General features: G+C 61.3%; 9 protein-coding genes across 9 annotated transcripts; 6 read left to right on the top strand and 3 right to left on the bottom strand.

The window, feature by feature from the left end:
• Window positions 1–1,078: 1,078 nt before the first annotated feature.
• COLE_05944 (uncharacterized protein) lies at window positions 1,079–2,996 on the top strand (the record flags this gene model as incomplete). The annotated part of the gene is made up of 5 exons (XM_018421103.2): window positions 1,079–1,141; window positions 1,228–1,544; window positions 1,587–1,991; window positions 2,039–2,432; window positions 2,472–2,996. The coding sequence occupies 5 exons, from the start codon at window positions 1,079–1,081 to the stop codon at window positions 2,994–2,996; spliced, it is 1,704 nt and encodes a 567-aa protein (XP_018282406.1).
• A 293-nt stretch (window positions 2,997–3,289) lies between these two features.
• On the top strand, window positions 3,290–3,958 carry COLE_05943 (uncharacterized protein; the record flags this gene model as incomplete). The annotated part of the gene is made up of 1 exon (XM_018427497.2): window positions 3,290–3,958. One exon carries the CDS (start codon window positions 3,290–3,292, stop codon window positions 3,956–3,958), a length of 669 nt encoding a protein of 222 aa, XP_018282405.1.
• A 280-nt stretch (window positions 3,959–4,238) lies between these two features.
• On the bottom strand, window positions 4,239–5,593 carry COLE_05942 (uncharacterized protein; the record flags this gene model as incomplete). Its single annotated transcript, XM_018420643.2, has 3 exons — window positions 4,239–4,579; window positions 4,614–4,938; window positions 4,970–5,593. The coding sequence occupies 3 exons, from the start codon at window positions 5,591–5,593 to the stop codon at window positions 4,239–4,241; spliced, it is 1,290 nt and encodes a 429-aa protein (XP_018282404.1).
• Window positions 5,594–6,614: 1,021 nt separating this feature from the next.
• COLE_05941 (uncharacterized protein) lies at window positions 6,615–7,871 on the top strand (the record flags this gene model as incomplete). The annotated part of the gene is made up of 3 exons (XM_065626445.1): window positions 6,615–6,881; window positions 6,997–7,596; window positions 7,629–7,871. The coding sequence occupies 3 exons, from the start codon at window positions 6,615–6,617 to the stop codon at window positions 7,869–7,871; spliced, it is 1,110 nt and encodes a 369-aa protein (XP_065482256.1).
• A 95-nt stretch (window positions 7,872–7,966) lies between these two features.
• COLE_05940 (uncharacterized protein) lies at window positions 7,967–8,949 on the bottom strand (the record flags this gene model as incomplete). The annotated part of the gene is made up of 2 exons (XM_018426305.2): window positions 7,967–8,164; window positions 8,254–8,949. The coding sequence occupies 2 exons, from the start codon at window positions 8,947–8,949 to the stop codon at window positions 7,967–7,969; spliced, it is 894 nt and encodes a 297-aa protein (XP_018282402.1).
• Window positions 8,950–10,199: 1,250 nt separating this feature from the next.
• COLE_05939 (uncharacterized protein) lies at window positions 10,200–12,325 on the top strand (the record flags this gene model as incomplete). The annotated part of the gene is made up of 3 exons (XM_018421101.2): window positions 10,200–10,472; window positions 10,529–11,127; window positions 11,167–12,325. The coding sequence occupies 3 exons, from the start codon at window positions 10,200–10,202 to the stop codon at window positions 12,323–12,325; spliced, it is 2,031 nt and encodes a 676-aa protein (XP_018282401.1).
• Window positions 12,326–13,077: 752 nt separating this feature from the next.
• On the bottom strand, window positions 13,078–13,398 carry COLE_05938 (uncharacterized protein; the record flags this gene model as incomplete). The annotated part of the gene is made up of 1 exon (XM_018421841.2): window positions 13,078–13,398. The coding sequence occupies one exon, from the start codon at window positions 13,396–13,398 to the stop codon at window positions 13,078–13,080; it is 321 nt and encodes a 106-aa protein (XP_018282400.1).
• A 412-nt stretch (window positions 13,399–13,810) lies between these two features.
• Window positions 13,811–14,535, top strand: COLE_05937 (uncharacterized protein; the record flags this gene model as incomplete). The annotated part of the gene is made up of 3 exons (XM_018421100.2): window positions 13,811–14,016; window positions 14,148–14,425; window positions 14,465–14,535. The coding sequence occupies 3 exons, from the start codon at window positions 13,811–13,813 to the stop codon at window positions 14,533–14,535; spliced, it is 555 nt and encodes a 184-aa protein (XP_018282399.1).
• Window positions 14,536–15,313: 778 nt separating this feature from the next.
• COLE_05936 (uncharacterized protein) lies at window positions 15,314–16,543 on the top strand (the record flags this gene model as incomplete). Its single annotated transcript, XM_018421840.2, has 1 exon — window positions 15,314–16,543. The coding sequence occupies one exon, from the start codon at window positions 15,314–15,316 to the stop codon at window positions 16,541–16,543; it is 1,230 nt and encodes a 409-aa protein (XP_018282398.1).
• Between the last annotated feature and the right edge of the window lie 556 nt (window positions 16,544–17,099).

Genomic DNA, 17,099 nt, shown 5'->3' with positions numbered 1-17,099 from the left:
ATCTCTGCAGAGTCTGTGATAAACGTCGCTCCCGGTCGCTCTCGTTAGCAGCCGATACCACACCACGACACTGCCCCGAGTGTCAGGAAGTGTTTCCCGAGACAGCCGCATGGAGTAGCTGCACCTACACCCGCTCCGAGCTCATTGACCACATCCGCGAGTGGCACAGCGGGTACGCCTTGGCGGCCGCGTGGCGCGATCGGCACACGGAGCCTGTCGAAGGAACGGGCCTCGTCTGGACCTGTCCCTCTAAACTCTGTGACCATGTGTGAGCACTTGTCTTCCCGCATAGCTAATAGCAGAACGTGCACCACGGTGGACCAGTTCGAGCAGCATCTTCTGCAGCGACACTCACTTCGCCGCGAGCGCCGCATCCCCGCCAAAGTCCTGTATCCCATGGCCATCCGGCCCTGGGGCGGTGTCAAGGATCGTACTGAGCACCTCGATGCCCTCGAAGCCCGCTATTTTGAGGAGGAGGACGAGGCCCGCGACAATGGGGCTCGGCACCTCAATGCGGTTAACCGCGAGGTCGCCCGCCGTACTCGGCGATCTGGCAGGCGATCTGGCCGGCACTTTGGAGCCCGCGCAGCGCGGACGCCCGGCAACAGCACCCGGGACTTCGATGGGAATCCCGACGAGAATTCCGATCGGTATCACGACTCCAGCAATGACTGGGAGTCGCCAAGCGAGGGCAGCGACACGCCGGATGGAAACGAGGAGAGCGAGCGCGAGGAGTATTCGGAGGCGGAGGACGAGTGCTTTTGGTGGGGTTGCTAAAGGTTTTTGCTCTCCGCGTCTTGGATGTATAGCTGTGCCATCTGTGGTTCACGCAGCAAAGCAATACCATACTACTGAGCAGGGTGCTTTGCCTCGCTGATTGCCGTTTCCTCGGACACGATCCATCTCGCTGTTACTCTCTGAACGGCATGAGTCCGAACGCCTTTCAGAGCCGAGTGCCGATCACGTGACACTTTCCGCCACCCGGCGGAGCCAAATATTCTGTGCGATTTCTGGAGATGAGCTCTGGCATTGCTCGAGCGGAGCAGAGCGCAGCGTAATTAGATCTACCCACGGCACCATGAGGCTCGACGCAACAGACCTGCGCTACATCACGGATGAGGAGTTCCGTGTCCTGCAAGCTGTGAGTAGGCTACCACCTTTGTCAAGGTGAAGCGCGGCGTTGCGCGCCATTTCGACAACGGGGTCCTATCCCAGTGCTAACGCCAGGCGGAGATGGGCTCGCGCAACCACGAGGTTGTCCCGACGCCGCTCCTTGCCGAGATCTCGAAGCTGCGCGGCGGTAACGTTGCCAAGCTCTGTGGCCAGCTCGCCCGGCGCAATCTCATCGCACGCGTAGCCAACACACGCTACGACGGCTACCGCCTGACGTATGGCGGACTGGACTACCTCGCGCTCAAGACGTTCCACAAGCGCAAGCCTCCCAGCGTTTCCGGAGTGGGCTCTAAGATCGGCGTAGGCAAGGAGAGCGACATCTACCTCGTGCAGGACGGCGAGGGGGAGAAGCGAGTGCTCAAGCTGCATCGGTGAGTGCGCCCTCCCAGGCATATACATGCAGCTGACAGCAGCCTGGGACGTATCTCGTTCCGTGCGATCAAGTCCAAGCGCGACTATCTCGGCAAGCGCGCATCCGCGTCGTGGATGTACATGTCGCGCCTGAGTGCGCAGAAGGAGTTTGCGTTCATGAAGGTGCTGTACGACCACGGCTTCCCTGTCCCAACGCCCATCGACCAGTCGCGCCATTGCGTCGTCATGTCTCTCGTGGACTCGCAGCCCCTGCGCGCTGTTATGAGCGTGCCCGATCCCGCTAAGCTGTATGGAGAGCTCATGGAGATGATTATGCGGTTCGCGCGCGCCTCGCTCATCCATGGCGACTTCAACGAGTTCAACATCCTCATCAAGCGCAAGACGTACGAGGCGGTGGTGATTGATTTCCCGCAGATGGTGTCGACACACCACGAGAATGCGGAATAGTAAGTCAAAAAACTGCGCGGGGGAGAGATCCAGAGACTCATGGCAGCTTCTTCAACCGTGACGTTAACTGCATCCGGCGCTTCTTCCGCAAGCGCTTCCGCTTTGAGGGAACGACGTGGCCTGTATGGGCCGATGTTGTGGCAGAGTGGGATGACCATGAGAAGAGCTTGAAGGCAGCTGATGCTGAGGGCGGGAGTACAGCTGAGACTGAAGAGAAAGAAGAGGAGAAGGAAGTAGGAACCGCTGCAAGTGAGGAAGGGGCGGGCGTGTCCAAGACCGAGCCTTCAGCAGCGCCTGCGGTCAAGTTCGAGACACCAGCGCTGGATGTGGAGGAAAAGGACTCCGAGGCGGATGACGCCGATGAGCCTCAGTTCCTTCGCCTCGACCTTGCCGTCGAAGCCAGCGGCTTTGGACGTGACATGCAGCGCCAGCTCGAGGACGTGAGTACTTCTTACATCTGTAGCGACAGCTGACACCAGTACATGATTGAGGTGCAGGACATCCCCAACGAGGATTTGTCAGACGAGGAGGAGGATGACGATGACGATGACAGCGATGACGATGAAGGCGAGGAGGGCAAGGCACCCGCAACAGAAGAGGCGCCGGAGGAGGCGGCGGCAAAGCTGGAGAAACTGCGCCTGCACCGTCTGCTCGGCAATGACGGCGACCCGGACGATGAGCCGCCGGCGCCTGTCTCACTGTACTCGGAAGAGGAGGAGGAAGAGAGCGACAGTGGGGATTCGGACGACTCCGTGGGTCCCGCCCCATCCGACTACACGCAGTACGTGCGTGCGCCGCGGGCACCCCGCCAGCGCGTCAATGTCTCGAAGGTCTCAAAGCTTGGCAAGGTAGACGAGCTCCGCGAGACCGTCGCGGGAGAGATGGCGCGCGCGGCGCGCTCCCAGGGCCCAAGGACCAAGGGCACGAGCAAGGTCGGCCGGGCCAAGGGACACAAGTGGAAGTCGAACGCGTCCTATCAGATCGGCAAGGATACGGGGTGGTAGAGGCATTGATGTGCTTAGGCTATGCTAGATGCTTTCAAGTCGACTGCGCACGGCTGAAGGCGGCAGGCCGGACACCTCATTGTTGAAACAATTGACCAGCCATCTTACCACGCGAATTGCTTCACCTGACTCTCAGCAATTAAGTCGAGACAGCGCAAATGATGCAATGCTTCCGTCGATTATTTAACGACGAGCACAGCCGGGACAGAATTTCACTCTTCACCACCTCGCGGTCACTGACTGCCTCCAGGCTGGATTCACCGTAAGCCTAGCCATCGTCTAGCTGACTTTAGATGTCCAGCTCGGAGACGCACACTTCCACGACCTGCAGTTGGCGGACCCAGCGCTCCAAGGGCCAGCTTCCGCAAAAGCCGCGGCTCGTAGGCCTCTCTGGATGCCATCCGCTTCCTCCCCGACCGCAGCCGTACAGGGGAGAGCACATGGAAGGAGTTCAGAGCCTCCCTCGTCTCCTTCCGTCGATGACAGAGATGCCCAAGACCGTGACTCTGTGTTTCAAGAAGGAGAAGGAGAAGGAGAAGGAGAAGGAGATGGAGAAGGCGCCCTTGCAGTTGCAGCAGCATGCTGTGGGTGATGGCTCCATGACGAAGCGCTCTGCGAGCATCAAACCTCGCGAGGGACAGCAGCCGCGCCGGATTCCTATTCCTCTCGAGGCTCTTTTCGGGCCTCCGCGGACCCCCTCTCCGCATTTCTACGCCGTAGCCGCGAAGGATGCCATGAAGAAGGCGAAGTACACTTGCATTCCACTTCCACTGGAGGAGTTCCTCGGGCTCCCCCGCTCGACCCGCTCGCCGACCACCCCCTCACTCCCGAGCCCCTCAAACGGCGAACCGTCGCCGATTACGCCTTCGACCAAGGCTCTAACCAAGGCACGCCGATCCTCGCACTCGGACGTGCTCGTACTGCACCGGAACAAGGGCGCGCTCTTCTTCAAAGAGATTTAGCCGCCGACGCATGCTACCTGGCGCAGGAGTATGGTCACGGTAGGGAGTCGAGCATCGGAACTCGAGGACAGATAGTAGCTAGCGGGTGGTCTGATGAAAGATGCAAATGAACCACACTATAGCTACAAATAAATTTGTTACTTGAGCACTCTCTGAGATCGGTGTTGGTCCTGCCTTATATGTGGCATCGACGCGCACATCAGTGACAGAGCATCGCCTCAAGCTCTGCACTATCGGAGAGGTTGACGGACAGTGGTCCTCACGTTGGGCAATGCTGTACCTAGCGCTGCACAGCCAGTTGCTCATCGATACTCAACTGCCGATGGCGTGCCTCGCCGCGCTCGACATCCTCAGTCCCGGTCGCGACCCCCTTCTCTCCCTCCAGCACGCCCTGCTCACCGCGAGTCTTTGCAATCTCGCGCGCGCGCAGTCGCTCCGCCTCGGCCGCCTCGTGCGCAGCCACCTCATCCCTGGCCCACCAGCGCAAGAGGGGGACAACGACCTGCGCCATCGCCACTTGCTCCCCCTGGTATATTACGAGCGCCAGCGAGAGCTTGGCTTGCACCGCAAGTTTTCGGTCTGCGTACAGGATCGCGATGGTGGGGGCACCGACGGCAACGCCTGCCATTAGCTAAGCTACACCGCCCAAACTCACCTTTGGCCGGCCCGCAGAATAGCAGAGCGAGACTGTCCCGCTTGCTCATGCGCCAACGCGCCGCCGCCGTTCCGGGGATCCCGGGCAGGCGAACGACGAGGAAAACGAGCGCGGTAAGGATGAGATAGCTTGCCCAGCTCATGAAGCACAGATAGATGATGGAGGCGTGGGAGGCTGTGAGGAATGCGCCCGACGCAAACGCATTGCTGAAGCTGTGCCACACACAGAGGCTAGTGAGGAACGCGGCGACCTTGGCGAGATGTAGGACAGTACGGATGCGCGCGACGGGCCGCGGAAAGAGGTGCTGAATAAACAGACCGACGAGCTAGGTCAGCGTCGTCGACGCAGAGGCTCACCATAGGTCCCAGGAGGGCGGCGCTGAGCTGCTTCGCCATGCGGACGTAGATGGGGGTGAGGTCGCCACGACCGGGCCGGGCCTCGTCCCACCCCATTTGGGGCGTGAGGAACATCTTCGCCAGCAGCGGCGCGATGAACGGACCAAGCGTATTGGAGAGGAGGACTTCGATGCTGGCAAGGGCGGTGCTCCCGCCCGCAGCGAGTGTCGCGCTCACATTACTCGCGACCGTCGTCGGCAAGCCACCAGTGACTACCATCCCGCCCATGACGTAGACGTCGAGGCCGGCATCGCGGCCGGCTGTGCCGAACCCGAATGCGAGCGCCGGCGCCACGAGGTACGTGAAGCCCGCGCAGACGACGTGCGCTTGTACATGTGGCAGGCCGGATTTGAGGGCGTCAAGCGAGAGGGAAAGGCCAGCAATGAGGAAGATGAGCGCCACACCGCCCCAGGTCACGGTGTACTCTGCGCGCAGCGCGCCTCCCGTCATGCCGACGCGGGGGAAGACGTAAGCGAGTGCGATGAGGACGCCCATTGCGAGCAGGTTCCACTGAGCCGCGATGTGGCCGAGGATCCGGCGCCAGAGGGGTGTGCGGGGCTTCATGGTGGAGTGGGTGGTGTCCATCGCAACGTTGATGCAGCTTACGGCGCCACTAGCCTCTAAAGATGCCGCCGGGCGCTGAAACACGGGTCGTGCAGCTGCGCCGGTCTATAATATCGGAGAGTTCCGCGTGCTCCATGTGGTCGGGGCAGCTGACCTTGGCGATGATGGTCGGATCAGACCGCAAGCGAGGCGCTTGAGAGCGCTGAGGGCTGGTATCGAGCGCTAGTGATGGATCGGATATACTCCCCAACGGTGCAGCTCTCGCTGTGTTCGACAGTGTGAATGTGAGGACGAGGAGTTCTGCGTTGGAGCACGTTCGGTCCTAAGTGATATCGGATACCTCCGAGATTGCGGGACAGGTGGAGCCCGAAGCGTGGGCGAGCGGCATCACGTGACTCTGATATGGAGTTGTCTCGAGACATCAAGCGACACTCAAGAAACAGTCATATCGCAATGGTGCTGAACGAGCGGAGGAGAATAACAAACAGGCGCGTCGAAAGTGCACAGGAGACTAAGAGGGCGCTTGGGCACGTCTACATCGCTGCGACAGATGGCTGGACTGCTTTTCTCCACCATCTATTCTCAGATGTGCAAGTCAACGGCCTGATGATTGATCAGACTGTGGCATCGACGTGGCCGAGCGTGCACGACTCGGGGCATAACTAATAACCGCAAGCACCTGAGTCTCCATCGACTCGGACATCGTAATAACGGCATAACAGCATTGCAGCAGGGATGGTTGTTTACATTCTCAACCAGCGGCGAACGGAACCAAAGTGGAAAGGGTCCGTGCTCATCCAACACGCGACGCCCAGCCACCCCGCGCCTCCCGCCTCGACACTCGAGCCACCTTCTCCGTCGACAATACCCCCCTCCTCACTACTCGTCTCAATCCGCTCACTCCGTTCTCCTCCAACACGCTCTCTACTTCCCGCGTCGTCTCTTCGCCGGTCCTCCTCAGACGCCTCCGTGGCTCCCCCTCCTTCTCCCCTCTGCGCCTCCCCTTTCCTTTACTCCCACATCCGCCAACCTCGCGCCCACCATGTCCACCGCCGACCCATCCAACCCCATTACCAGCGTCAACCCCATTACCTCGGTGTCTCCCGGGTACCAGGCGCCGGGGATCTACACGAACCAGGCGTTGCTGACGCGCCTGAACCTCGACCTCCGGGGGCGCATGTTCCCCGTTGAGCGCGAGACCCTTATGCTCCTGCCCGAGAGCGTGCTCCTCGGCCTCTTTCCCCAGGGCCTGATTCTGTCAAAGCCTGCGTCTTGGGATGGTGGGGATGACGGCGTCTTCACCGTTGACGTGAGTGCTGGGCCGGCGGTGGGCGCTTGGACGCCCTGCTGTGGCTTTTCCTTCTCACTCACCCACCCAACTTCACCTTCTTCGCCTCTCTTATCCCACACAATGTTAACCCCAGTTCGACCCGGACTGCTTCCAGTACATCCTTGATTTCTGGGCAGACGCGCAGGCCTCGTTCTACGGCACGCCCACCTCGCCTGGCCTCTTCCACGCGCAGCAGAACATTCCCTCATCGCCCAGCGACCCAAACTCGGACGTGAACCAGAACCCACTCCTCACGAAGCAAGCAATCATTGTACTCCGCGAAGAGCTCGAGTACTTTAGCATCACGAAGCCGGGCGCTCTCGCGCGCGTTGACGCACATGAGCAGGCGAACGACGAGCTGCGCGCACTCAAGCGTGCCGCAGGCGAGGCGCTCGCGTCCAAGCGCCAGATCTTTACCGCTCTCCAGCGCAACGTCAACAAGGAGAACAACCAGGCCGAGCAGCACCTGATCGACATGTTGTGCATGAGCGGCTTCAACCGCGACGACGAGTGGGGTTACCGTGCATGCGAGCCCACGCGTAATGTCATCAGCTCGATGGCGCTGGTTTTGCTGAAGACGGGTATCATTCACCCTGGCCAGCCCGGCGCTCCCGCCGACATCACCACGCCCATAATCGACGACAAGCAGATGGGCACTGCGCAGAAGCTTCTCTTGTTCTGGCGCAAGCCTGCGGTGAGTGCATCCGCAAGTTGTGCTAACGGCAGCGCAAGTGCTGGTGGGACGGCGTCGAGGTCGAGGTCCCCGAGTCGACGATGTCGGACAAGACGATGCCAGTCAAGGTCTGGGCGCGGCGTGTGTGGACCCTCGAGTTGTCTCTTGTGAGTTGGCGTTCTCGCGCGCAGGATTGGAAGCTGACCAGCAGATCTAGGCGTGTTGTAATGTGTATATCTGGCCTAATCCGTCTCGTCGCCATGCATCGTTTGATACCCGGCGGTGTGGGGGTGTAGTCTGCGGCTTTACTTGACTTTGCCGCTTAGCCGTAGATGACTACATCGTAGACGGCTAGTAAGATACTTCTGATTGCCTCTGCGGGTCCCATTTTCTACGGCGCCAGCCCGTAGGCATACATGCCCGGCACGGGGTCCATGTCAGGCCCAAACACTGGGAGCATGGGACCACGCGCAGCCCCGACATGGGTGAACCCGAAGTGCGTGAGCATCTTCTGAATCGACTCGAGGGAGAAGGTGTCGTGGTGGTGTCCCGGGGCGTTGACGGAGCCTGTAGCTTCGGCGGCTGCGTTCTGCCGTCAGCGTTGCAGCGTTGAGGCTCTTCCACGCTACCACTCTTCCTCTCCCTCCCCACCCTTCCCCCACCCCTTCGCCAACTCACATGTTCCCTCTCAGCCTTCATCGCGCGGTTCTTCGCCACTACATCCGTCCCATCTTCCGCGAGCGTGAACTCGGTAATAATGACCGCGCCTCCAGGCCTCAGCACGCCCTTCACGCCCTCCATAAACGCATGCACATCATCAACATGGTGCAGGACAAGATTGACAGCCGCGACATCAAAGCTCTTCACGGGCGGCGCCGCCGTGCGGTCCGGCTCGGCCTCCGTGGGTGCCGGGAACGCCTTCCCGCCCTCGAAATCCGCTTTGGACCCCGGCCCCAGCCCAACCAAGCCGTAAGAGACGTTCGGGCGCTGCGCGACGGGCTGCGCGGCGAACGCGGACAGCATGTTGGCGCTCAGCTCGGTCGCGTACACGGTCCCGAAGACCGGCGCGAGGTGCGCTGTCACGGCCCCCGGGCCCGCGCCGACTTCGATCAGTGAGAGGTTGGGGAAGTTTGAGGGTTTGAAGTCTGTGTGAATGTGCGAGAGGGCCGAAAGGGCGGACTCGAGGTTCGCGGCGTTGATGGATGCGGTCTCTTGGACGCCGGGGCGGGAGAGGTAGGCTGCGCCGTCCCAGAAGTCGTGGGCGTGTCCGTGGGCGTGGCCGTGGGCGTGTCCGTGGGAGTGGCCGTGGCCGTGGCCGTGGCTGAGGGCGTCAGAGTGCGAGTGCCCGCCGTGCGCGTGAGAGTGCTCGGCCATTGTGATGGTGAGGAGGGAAGAGGACAGACCACGATGGGAATCTCAAGCCTCAGTCAGAGGAATGACGTGGGTGGACGTCATGCCAGGCAGAGGCGGAAGCGGAACTCTGCGGAGGTGCGGACTTGACCCGGAGCGTCAATCAGAGTCAACGAAAGTCCTACGCATCATGTAACTGCACGTCTGACACAGCAGCACCGCATGTCAGATCGATAATGGTGCTCCAAGACGATCAACCTGGGAAGCGGATACTTGGCGCAAGGACTGGTCGGCGGGAGCCGCGCGACGGAGGCGACATGATGGGCATGTTCATCCGACAGCTGGCTGATAGAAACGGCGCGCCTCGATTACAATGCATGCGCTGATGCTGTACGCATCGCTCGACAGTGCTCGGACATCCGGCTGTACTGGAGTACTTTGCGAGGTGAGACACGGAAGACGTCGCGGCCGGCGCCCGAGCGCGCCGAGCGCCGAGGAGGTTGCGCAGCATGCCAAGTCCAGGGCACGAAAGAGGGTCATACCGTTCAGCGCACCTGTCGATCGCCGCGACAGGGAGGTAAGACAACTCTTGAATCATCCACCAACGACGACGCGGCGACGTCGACGGCGGACGTCGTGCAGGTATTATGCGAGACCCGCCGTTGCCACGGGTGATGAGGAGTGGCCAACGTGAGCCTCGAGCCAAGGAATGACGCGGTCCAAGATACAGAAGGGGCGCGGTCACGTCGCGTCGCTGGGTGCGGCGTTTCAACACGCTCCACCGGACAGCGCCTAACAGTGCGTCTGTGCATTCATCTGTGCAAACGCACACGCGGGCCACGGCAACGAGGCCGTAGCGCTCAATCATCGCGATGCATGCAACACCGCATGCACTGCAGACACGTAGACGAGGGAGCATGCGGAGCCGCTGCGCAACAAGTTGATTTTGTCTTGCTCAGGGATAGATTGCTTAATATTTGTGGAATCGGCGGCCGATGTGGAGTGGGTCCAGAGTTACAAGATGATGAGTTGAATGGCAGCAGACGTCGTCTCGGTCATCCTCGGAGCTCCTCTTTTGCTTTCTTTCTCTCTCATCTCTCTCATCTCTCTCATCTCTCTCTCTCTCTTTCTCCCCCTCTCTCCCTCTCTCTTCATCGCCTCGTTCTTCCACAAACTACTCCACCCTCCTTACCTCTCTTTCCTCTCCTCGACCCCCTTCATTCCGCCCCCACCCCTCCAAACAACAACAACAACAACAACAACAACAACAACACATGCACACAGCCATCGCCCTCGTCGCCCTCGCGGCGGCAGCCCCCGTCTTCGCCCAAGGCCCCGATGTTGCTGCCTGGAACGAGGCCAACCGTGAACTCGGCTGGGCCGTTCGCCGTGCCGTCGAGGATGACCCTCAAGGCACTGACCAGCTCGACATCCCAGACGGCGTCAAGGATTCACAGAGCTTCCTTATCGGCGACGGCAGTGAGGATTACAAGCCGTACAGCGTCCCGTGCCCCACGGGCGTCAACTGGATCCGCTCAGCTAGACAGGTGAGCTCGGCGGGACGATACGGAGATGGCCTTCCTCGCAGACACTGACTCTACAGGGCACCAGCCAGAGCGAGAGGGATTACCTAGCCAGGCGCCAGCCTGCAATGGACCAGGCCTTCCAGAGCATGATGACCAAGGCGGGCCTCTCTCAGATGCCGCCTCGCACTCCCGTGGTCGCGCTCAGTCTCTCGGGTGGCGGCTACCGCGCCATGATCAACGGCCTCGGCATGACCCAGGGCATGATGAGCCAGAGCCCAGAGTCTTCCAGTGCCGGCACTGGCGGCTGGCTCGATGCTGCGTCCTACATGGCCGGCCTGTCCGGCGGCTCGTGGGCCACTGGCTCATTCATGGCCAACGGTGGTATGCTCCCTACCGACATACTGCAGAACGTGCTCAACCTCGACTCGAACCTCATCTTCCCCTCCGATGGCAAGGTGTCGTTCTACCTTAACATGCTGTCCAACGTGCGCGCCAAGGCCGCCGAGGGCTTCCCTACTCAAATCACCGACTACTGGGCCCTCGCTCTCGGCGACCACCTCCTGCCGAAGCAGTGGCGCCTTGACACGTCGCCCAACATTACCTTCTCCGGCCTCCTGAGCAATATCTCCCAGCTGCAGAACGCTGAGCTGCCAGTGCCCATTATCATCGCTGCCGAGTAAGCTCTACTTGCGTGTGCAGCCGCTGACCTACACAGGCGTGAGCCAGGAGAGGTAGTCGTGCCCTCCAACTCGACCGTGTGGGAGTTTACGCCATGGGAGTACGGCTCATGGGCTATTGGCCAAAACAACAACAAGACCGCTGGCTTCTTCACACCCATCGAGTACATTGGCACGCGCATGAGCGGCGGCCAGCCCGTCGACATGAACAAGTGCTACAAGGGCTTTGACCAGATGAGCTTTGTCATGGGCACGTCGTCGACGCTGTTCAACGGCGGTCTGCTTCAGCTCGCGCAACTCAACTCGTCCGGCCTCGTCGATTTGCTCAAGGACATCCTCGCCGACGTATCGCAGGACAAGAACGATGTGGCCCAGTACGTCAACTTTGCCGCCAACTACACCGAGCTGCCTAATGCCGTCTCCAACCTTGAGTACCTGACCATGGTCGACGCTGGCGAGACGAATCAGAACATCCCCATTGAGCCTCTCCTTATGTCCGGTCGCCAGGTAGACGCCATTGTCGCATTTGACAATTCGGCCGACACGACGTACTCGTGGCCGAACGGCTCTTCGCTCTGGACGACCTACGACCGTGCCCTCAAGTTCCAGGAGACGTTTGGCATCACTATTAGGATGCCCAGGGTGCCATCGACGAACGGCTTTGTCAACCAGGGTTTGAACCAGCGCCCCGTCTTCTTTGGTTGCAACCAAACGGACACGCCCATGGTCGTCTACATTCCGCACTACCCGTGGACTTGGTACAGCAACTCGTCAACTTACCAGCTGCAGTACGACACGCCGACGGCGCTCGAGCAGATGGAGAGTGCGATGCGCTCGGTCACTCTGAACGGGACTGTCCCGGAGTGGCCCAGGTGTCTCGCATGTGCCATGTCGGACCGCTCGTTTGGCTACACTGCCGCCAATCGCACCCAGGAGTGCCAGGATTGCTTTGACACGTGGTGCTGGGATGGGACGGACATGAACCAGGCTGTGCAGGGCGAGTACGAGCCGGTGATGGGGGTGACCCCGACATGGCTCGCTGAGAAGGGCCTGTCGAACAATGTGCAGACGTCGGGCATCACGCTCGCGTCTGCCACAGCGGCGGCGGCCTCGGCCAAGCCGCTTCTGGGCGGGGCGTCCATTGCAGCCGCGCTCGCTGCGGCGGCGCTTGGCGCCATGATGACTGTCTTGCACTAAGTTGTCGCCCGTGCTTCTGTTCGAGCTGGCTCGGGCGAAGACGTATAATGGGTAGCGAGGCGCTTTGACCTTGTCTACCTTACTGTATCTATACTCATTCTCATTACTAGATTTAGACATGCATGGGGAGTGTCGATGCGGGTTGCCCGGGGTGTGGCAGTCTGGACTGGTGGATCAAGGCGGCTTCAGTGATACGAAGGACAACGAGGTTGAACACTTGTGCACTTGGGCCACAACAGCCAAAATGACACATGAGTAGCGCGTGAGTGAGCGCGTGAGCGATTTTACTTTTGGACAACTTTGGACAACTTTGGGAGGCGTCTTGTTATATGTCAGCCTGGCACGCGTGGTACGAGCCAGCGCACCATGCACCACTCCGTCCATTCACTCTTCCTTGAATAATAACAAAGACAGCCCGATCCGATCTCTGCACCACCACCAACCACCACCGCCGCCTCCACCGCCTCTACCGCCTCCGCCTTCTCCGCTCATGCGACCAACACCTAACGCCCGCCCGACAGCCAATGGCCCATGCCCAACGCTCCTCACCATTTCCCAACCTCCTTCGGATCTGGAGCCATAAGCCAATCTCGCCAGTCCATCGGAGGAAGCTCGGCGTCGGGGCGTGTGCGCTGGGTGTCTGCCACCTATACACAGCTTTGAGCTCGGAGGAGGGTGTGTAATAATTCGGGCCATTGTCACCCGCCTGCCGCCTGCCGCCTGCCGCCCGTCGCCCGCCGCCCGTCGGCCCATCACCCGTCGCACATGCTCTTGGACATAACGACATGTGGTTGGCGGGGTGGGATGACCCAAACCATGCCAACCAGGGCGAGGCTGCCGCCCGTGCACCCTTTGAGGCGTTTGCCTGTGACATTCCGACGCGTCAGCTGCTCTGCTGCTCTTGTGCTCTGCAGCCCGCGCTCTCGCCGCGCCTTTTGGGCACGTCGGACCACCGCGATCGCTCGGAAGCGAATAGTGTAGACGACGAGGCGTAGCTCCACTGGCGGCCCTTGTTCTGTCATCTGCGATGGGGTGAATGCTTGGCAACGTGTGTCCATCTGCGCGTGATGCATGATGGCTGGGTGGCTTATGGCGGCTTATGGCTTATGGCGGCTGAGAGGCTGAGTTGAAGGATGGGAGGGACCAGAGGGACCAGAGGGATTAGATCAAAGGCTATTACTGTAGATTTCCATTCTAATGGATATTTGACGCATGGCTCCCCCCTGAGCCAACGACCAACAAGCCCTGGACAGCGCCCAACAGACACAACCTGCACGCACGCACCTGCGAACAGACGTGATCCCTGACATGCTCCTCCTTCCTTTGGCCCCCAGCTCTTGAGCGCTCTTAACATCCCCCCCCCCCCCTCGTCCTCGTCCTCGCAAACACTCTTCTTCTTCTTCTTCATCTCTCCATCTCTCCATCTCTCCATCTCTCCATCCTCTTCATCGCTTCACCACCCTCCTTCTTAATACCACAATCATAATGCTCGCCCTCATCAAGCTCTCCCTCCTCGCCGCCCTCGCCGTCGCTGAGCTCGTCTGCCCAGACGAGGACGGCACCACCGTCCCCCCGCCCACCACCACCCCGCCCCCCTCGGGATCCGGCACCGTCATCCACCCCGGCACCCACACCAACCTCTGTGTCGACGTTGCGGGCGCCCGTTTCGCCAACGGTATCCCCGTCCAGGTGTGAGTGGCGCGAATTAGACTTGAAGTGCGGGCAAGGTTGGCGAGGGTGGGCCGTGCGTCGCCCGAAATAGAGACGCCGCCGCGCACCCTCACCCCCACCCGCACTCCCTCGGACTCGCGCTCACATCCAGCTACCAGTGCAACGGCACCCCCGCCCAGGGCTTCACCCTCGTCCGCGGCAACCAGCAGATCAAGGTCGCCGGTACCAACTACTGCCTCGACGCCGGTGTCAACCCCCGCGACGGCTCCAAGATCCACCTCTGGACCTGCTACCCCGGCCTGACCCAGCAGCAGTGGTACTACACGCCCGACAACCGCATCGCTGTTACCAACAGCGGTCTCTGCCTCGACCTGACGGACGGCCGTGCCCAGAACGGCAACCAGCTGCAGGTGTGGACGTGTGGCAACGGTGAGTCGGGCCTGGGGGCTACAGATGACTGACAACCAGGCAACGCGAACCAGGTCTGGCGGTCGAACGTTGCTGGCGGCCAGGCGCGCCGCCACTGGTACCACGACTGATTGAGTGAGGCAGAGGGCAGGGTGCTCTTGTGAGACATGCGACCCGCCACTTTTAGACATTGTTGAGACTATGCCCGCTGTGCATGCGTTGGCCTTGGTCTAGTATTCTATGCATAGGACATTTAGTGTACGCTGGGGGAGTTTGAGAGAGGAGAGAGAGAGATCTAGAGAGAGAAAGAGGGAGAGCGAGTAGAAGTCGACTTGGACGCGTTTTGTGCACGGCCGGAATGGACGCGACGACCCCTGGGATCTGTTCCTGATTGCGTAAGACGACCCGAGCGTCTTCTTCATCATCGTCCCAGAGTCCCATACTGTACAGTACTAGCCACACTCGCCCACCATCACACAAGCAGCATCTTTGAACAACGCAAAACCTGTTGGCATCGTCGGACAATCTCTTGTCTGTCATGGAACCAAACAGTACGCCACGCTAATGTCAGCCCCCGCTTGGCCAATTCATGGTGAGGGACGATGCACGCGGCAGGGCACAGGGTCCGGATCTTCGGAATAACCTTGGACGTGCCTGCTTTCTGATTTTGGGCGCGTGTGGTGCAGGGGGCAGAACCCGCCGGTTCTCGGGCGCGAACCGCCTCCACCCCGGAATCTAAAAGTTGCCACACCTTGACACCGTCGCGAGACGTCAATACTCTCACTCTCAGCACTCTCACTCGCCACTCTCACAGCGCAACCGGTCATCTTGGCATCCTCCGCGCAACCCAGCGCCGTCCTTCGGGATCTTACCTTTATCTCCCTCATCCTCCCTCTCTAAAACACTCCCATGCCAAAACTCAAATCCGCACTCGGCGCACACCAAGCCACGGCCGCCCGGCGCGCCGCGGAAGCCAAGCGCGCAGAAAACAAGGCCAAAATGGCCAAGGAGGTCAAGCATAGCGTGGCGGAGAAACGCGCGCTCAAGCGCCAGAGGAGGGAGCGGGACGCGCAGGTCCGCGCCCTCGCTGCGACGGAGGCCGAGGCGCGCGCGCGCCGCGAGGCGGCACAGTTGGCCGCTGAGGTCGGCGTAGCTGGGGACGGCGAGGGTATGGACGAGGACGAGGATGAGGATGAGGGTTTTGGGACGTCCGAGTCCGAGACCAGGGCGAAGAACGACAGAGCCGAAGCCAGCGACCAAGCCGCGCTCGCCGCCAAGGCGCTTGCGCGCGCGACCATCCCCATCGCGCCGGACGACACCGTGCTCCTTCTCGGCGAAGCCAACTTCTCCTTTGCGCGCGCGCTCGTCGAAGGGCGGAAACACGCGGGACACCTAGTCTGCGCAACGGCGTACGACACCGAAGCGGAGGCGACGGAGAAGTATCCCGACGCGGCGGAGAACGTCGCGGCGCTGCGTGCGCGCGGGGTGCGTGTCGCGTTCGGCGTCGACGCCGGCGCGCTCGAGAAATCGCACAAAGTTTTGGGACGCGGCGCGCGCTGGAGCCGCGTCGTCTTCAACTTTCCGCACGTCGGCAAGGGCATTACGGACCAAGATCGCAACGTGCGCGCGAACCAAGTGCTGCTCCTCCGCACACTGAAGAGCGTCGCGCCGCTGCTGACGGTCGGGCCGAGCGCATTCCCCCTCCCCTCAAAGAAGAAGAAGAAGGGGCCAGCGCCGAAACGGCCGCGTGCGCCCTCTTTCTCGCCTGTTGGCGACGACGAATACGAAGATGAAGACGAGGACGGCATGCGCAGCACCCGCCCGGTGCCAGCGTCGTTTACGCCGCCCGACCGCCAAGGCACACTCCTCATCACGCTCCTCAACCAGCCGCCGTACTCGGAGTGGGAGCTGCCCAAGCTCGCGAACCGCCCGCCGCCCATGTGCCCCGGCACGCGCGACGCGCAGCCCCGCTTCCGCGTGCTCCGGAGCTTCGACTTTGTGCCCGCCGCGTGGCCGGGGTACGCGCACCGCCGGACGATCGGGTGGCGCGAGGGCCTGAGCAAGGCCAACAACGAGGAGATTACGGGCCGCCAGGGGCGCGCGCGCACGTGGGAGATGTGTGTCTGGGACGGCGAGTAGTGTAGTATGTGCGGTGTGTACGTGTATGATATAGGCTGCGTTACATTGGATGCCTTGTGGGTGTGGGTGTGGATGTGGGTGTGGGCTCGCCTGCACCGCGCAGATGGCCAAGCCGAGGCCGAATGAAACAGAGCGATAAAGTTTATCTCGGCTATCGCTCGAGCTCGGTCGGCCGTCTCCATCATCGGCCCGGTCGGCGCATTCCACACCCATGCCTGGCGCTCAGGCTCGCCAGATCCTCCTCTTGGCAAGCACCGCCTTGATTGCTATCTCCGCCTCGGCCCTCGGCCCTCGGCCCTCGGCCTTGAGCTCTCGGCCTCCAGCCAGCCAGGCAAGCAGGCGGCAAGCTGGACCTTCTCGAACCGCCGGAACACGGAGGCCAGGGCACAAGGGCGGCGAGGCGGCGCCACAAAAGGCCCATGGCACTGGTCAGCCAGCAATGCCCCGCCTTGCCCCCCTTGCCTTTCCCGCATACTGCGCGCTCGCGCCCTCGCATTCACGCATTCACGTCGCAGCACCTGGCCAGCACGCAGGTGCTGGGCCTCATACCGTTATT

Source organism: Cutaneotrichosporon oleaginosum, assembly GCF_008065305.1.
Source record: "Cutaneotrichosporon oleaginosum strain ATCC 20508 chromosome Unknown ATCC20508_contig05, whole genome shotgun sequence".
In the NCBI taxonomy this organism is placed as follows: domain Eukaryota; kingdom Fungi; phylum Basidiomycota; class Tremellomycetes; order Trichosporonales; family Trichosporonaceae; genus Cutaneotrichosporon; species Cutaneotrichosporon oleaginosum.
Note: the sequence above shows the minus strand (reverse complement) of the source record. Positions and strands in the feature narration are given on the sequence as shown.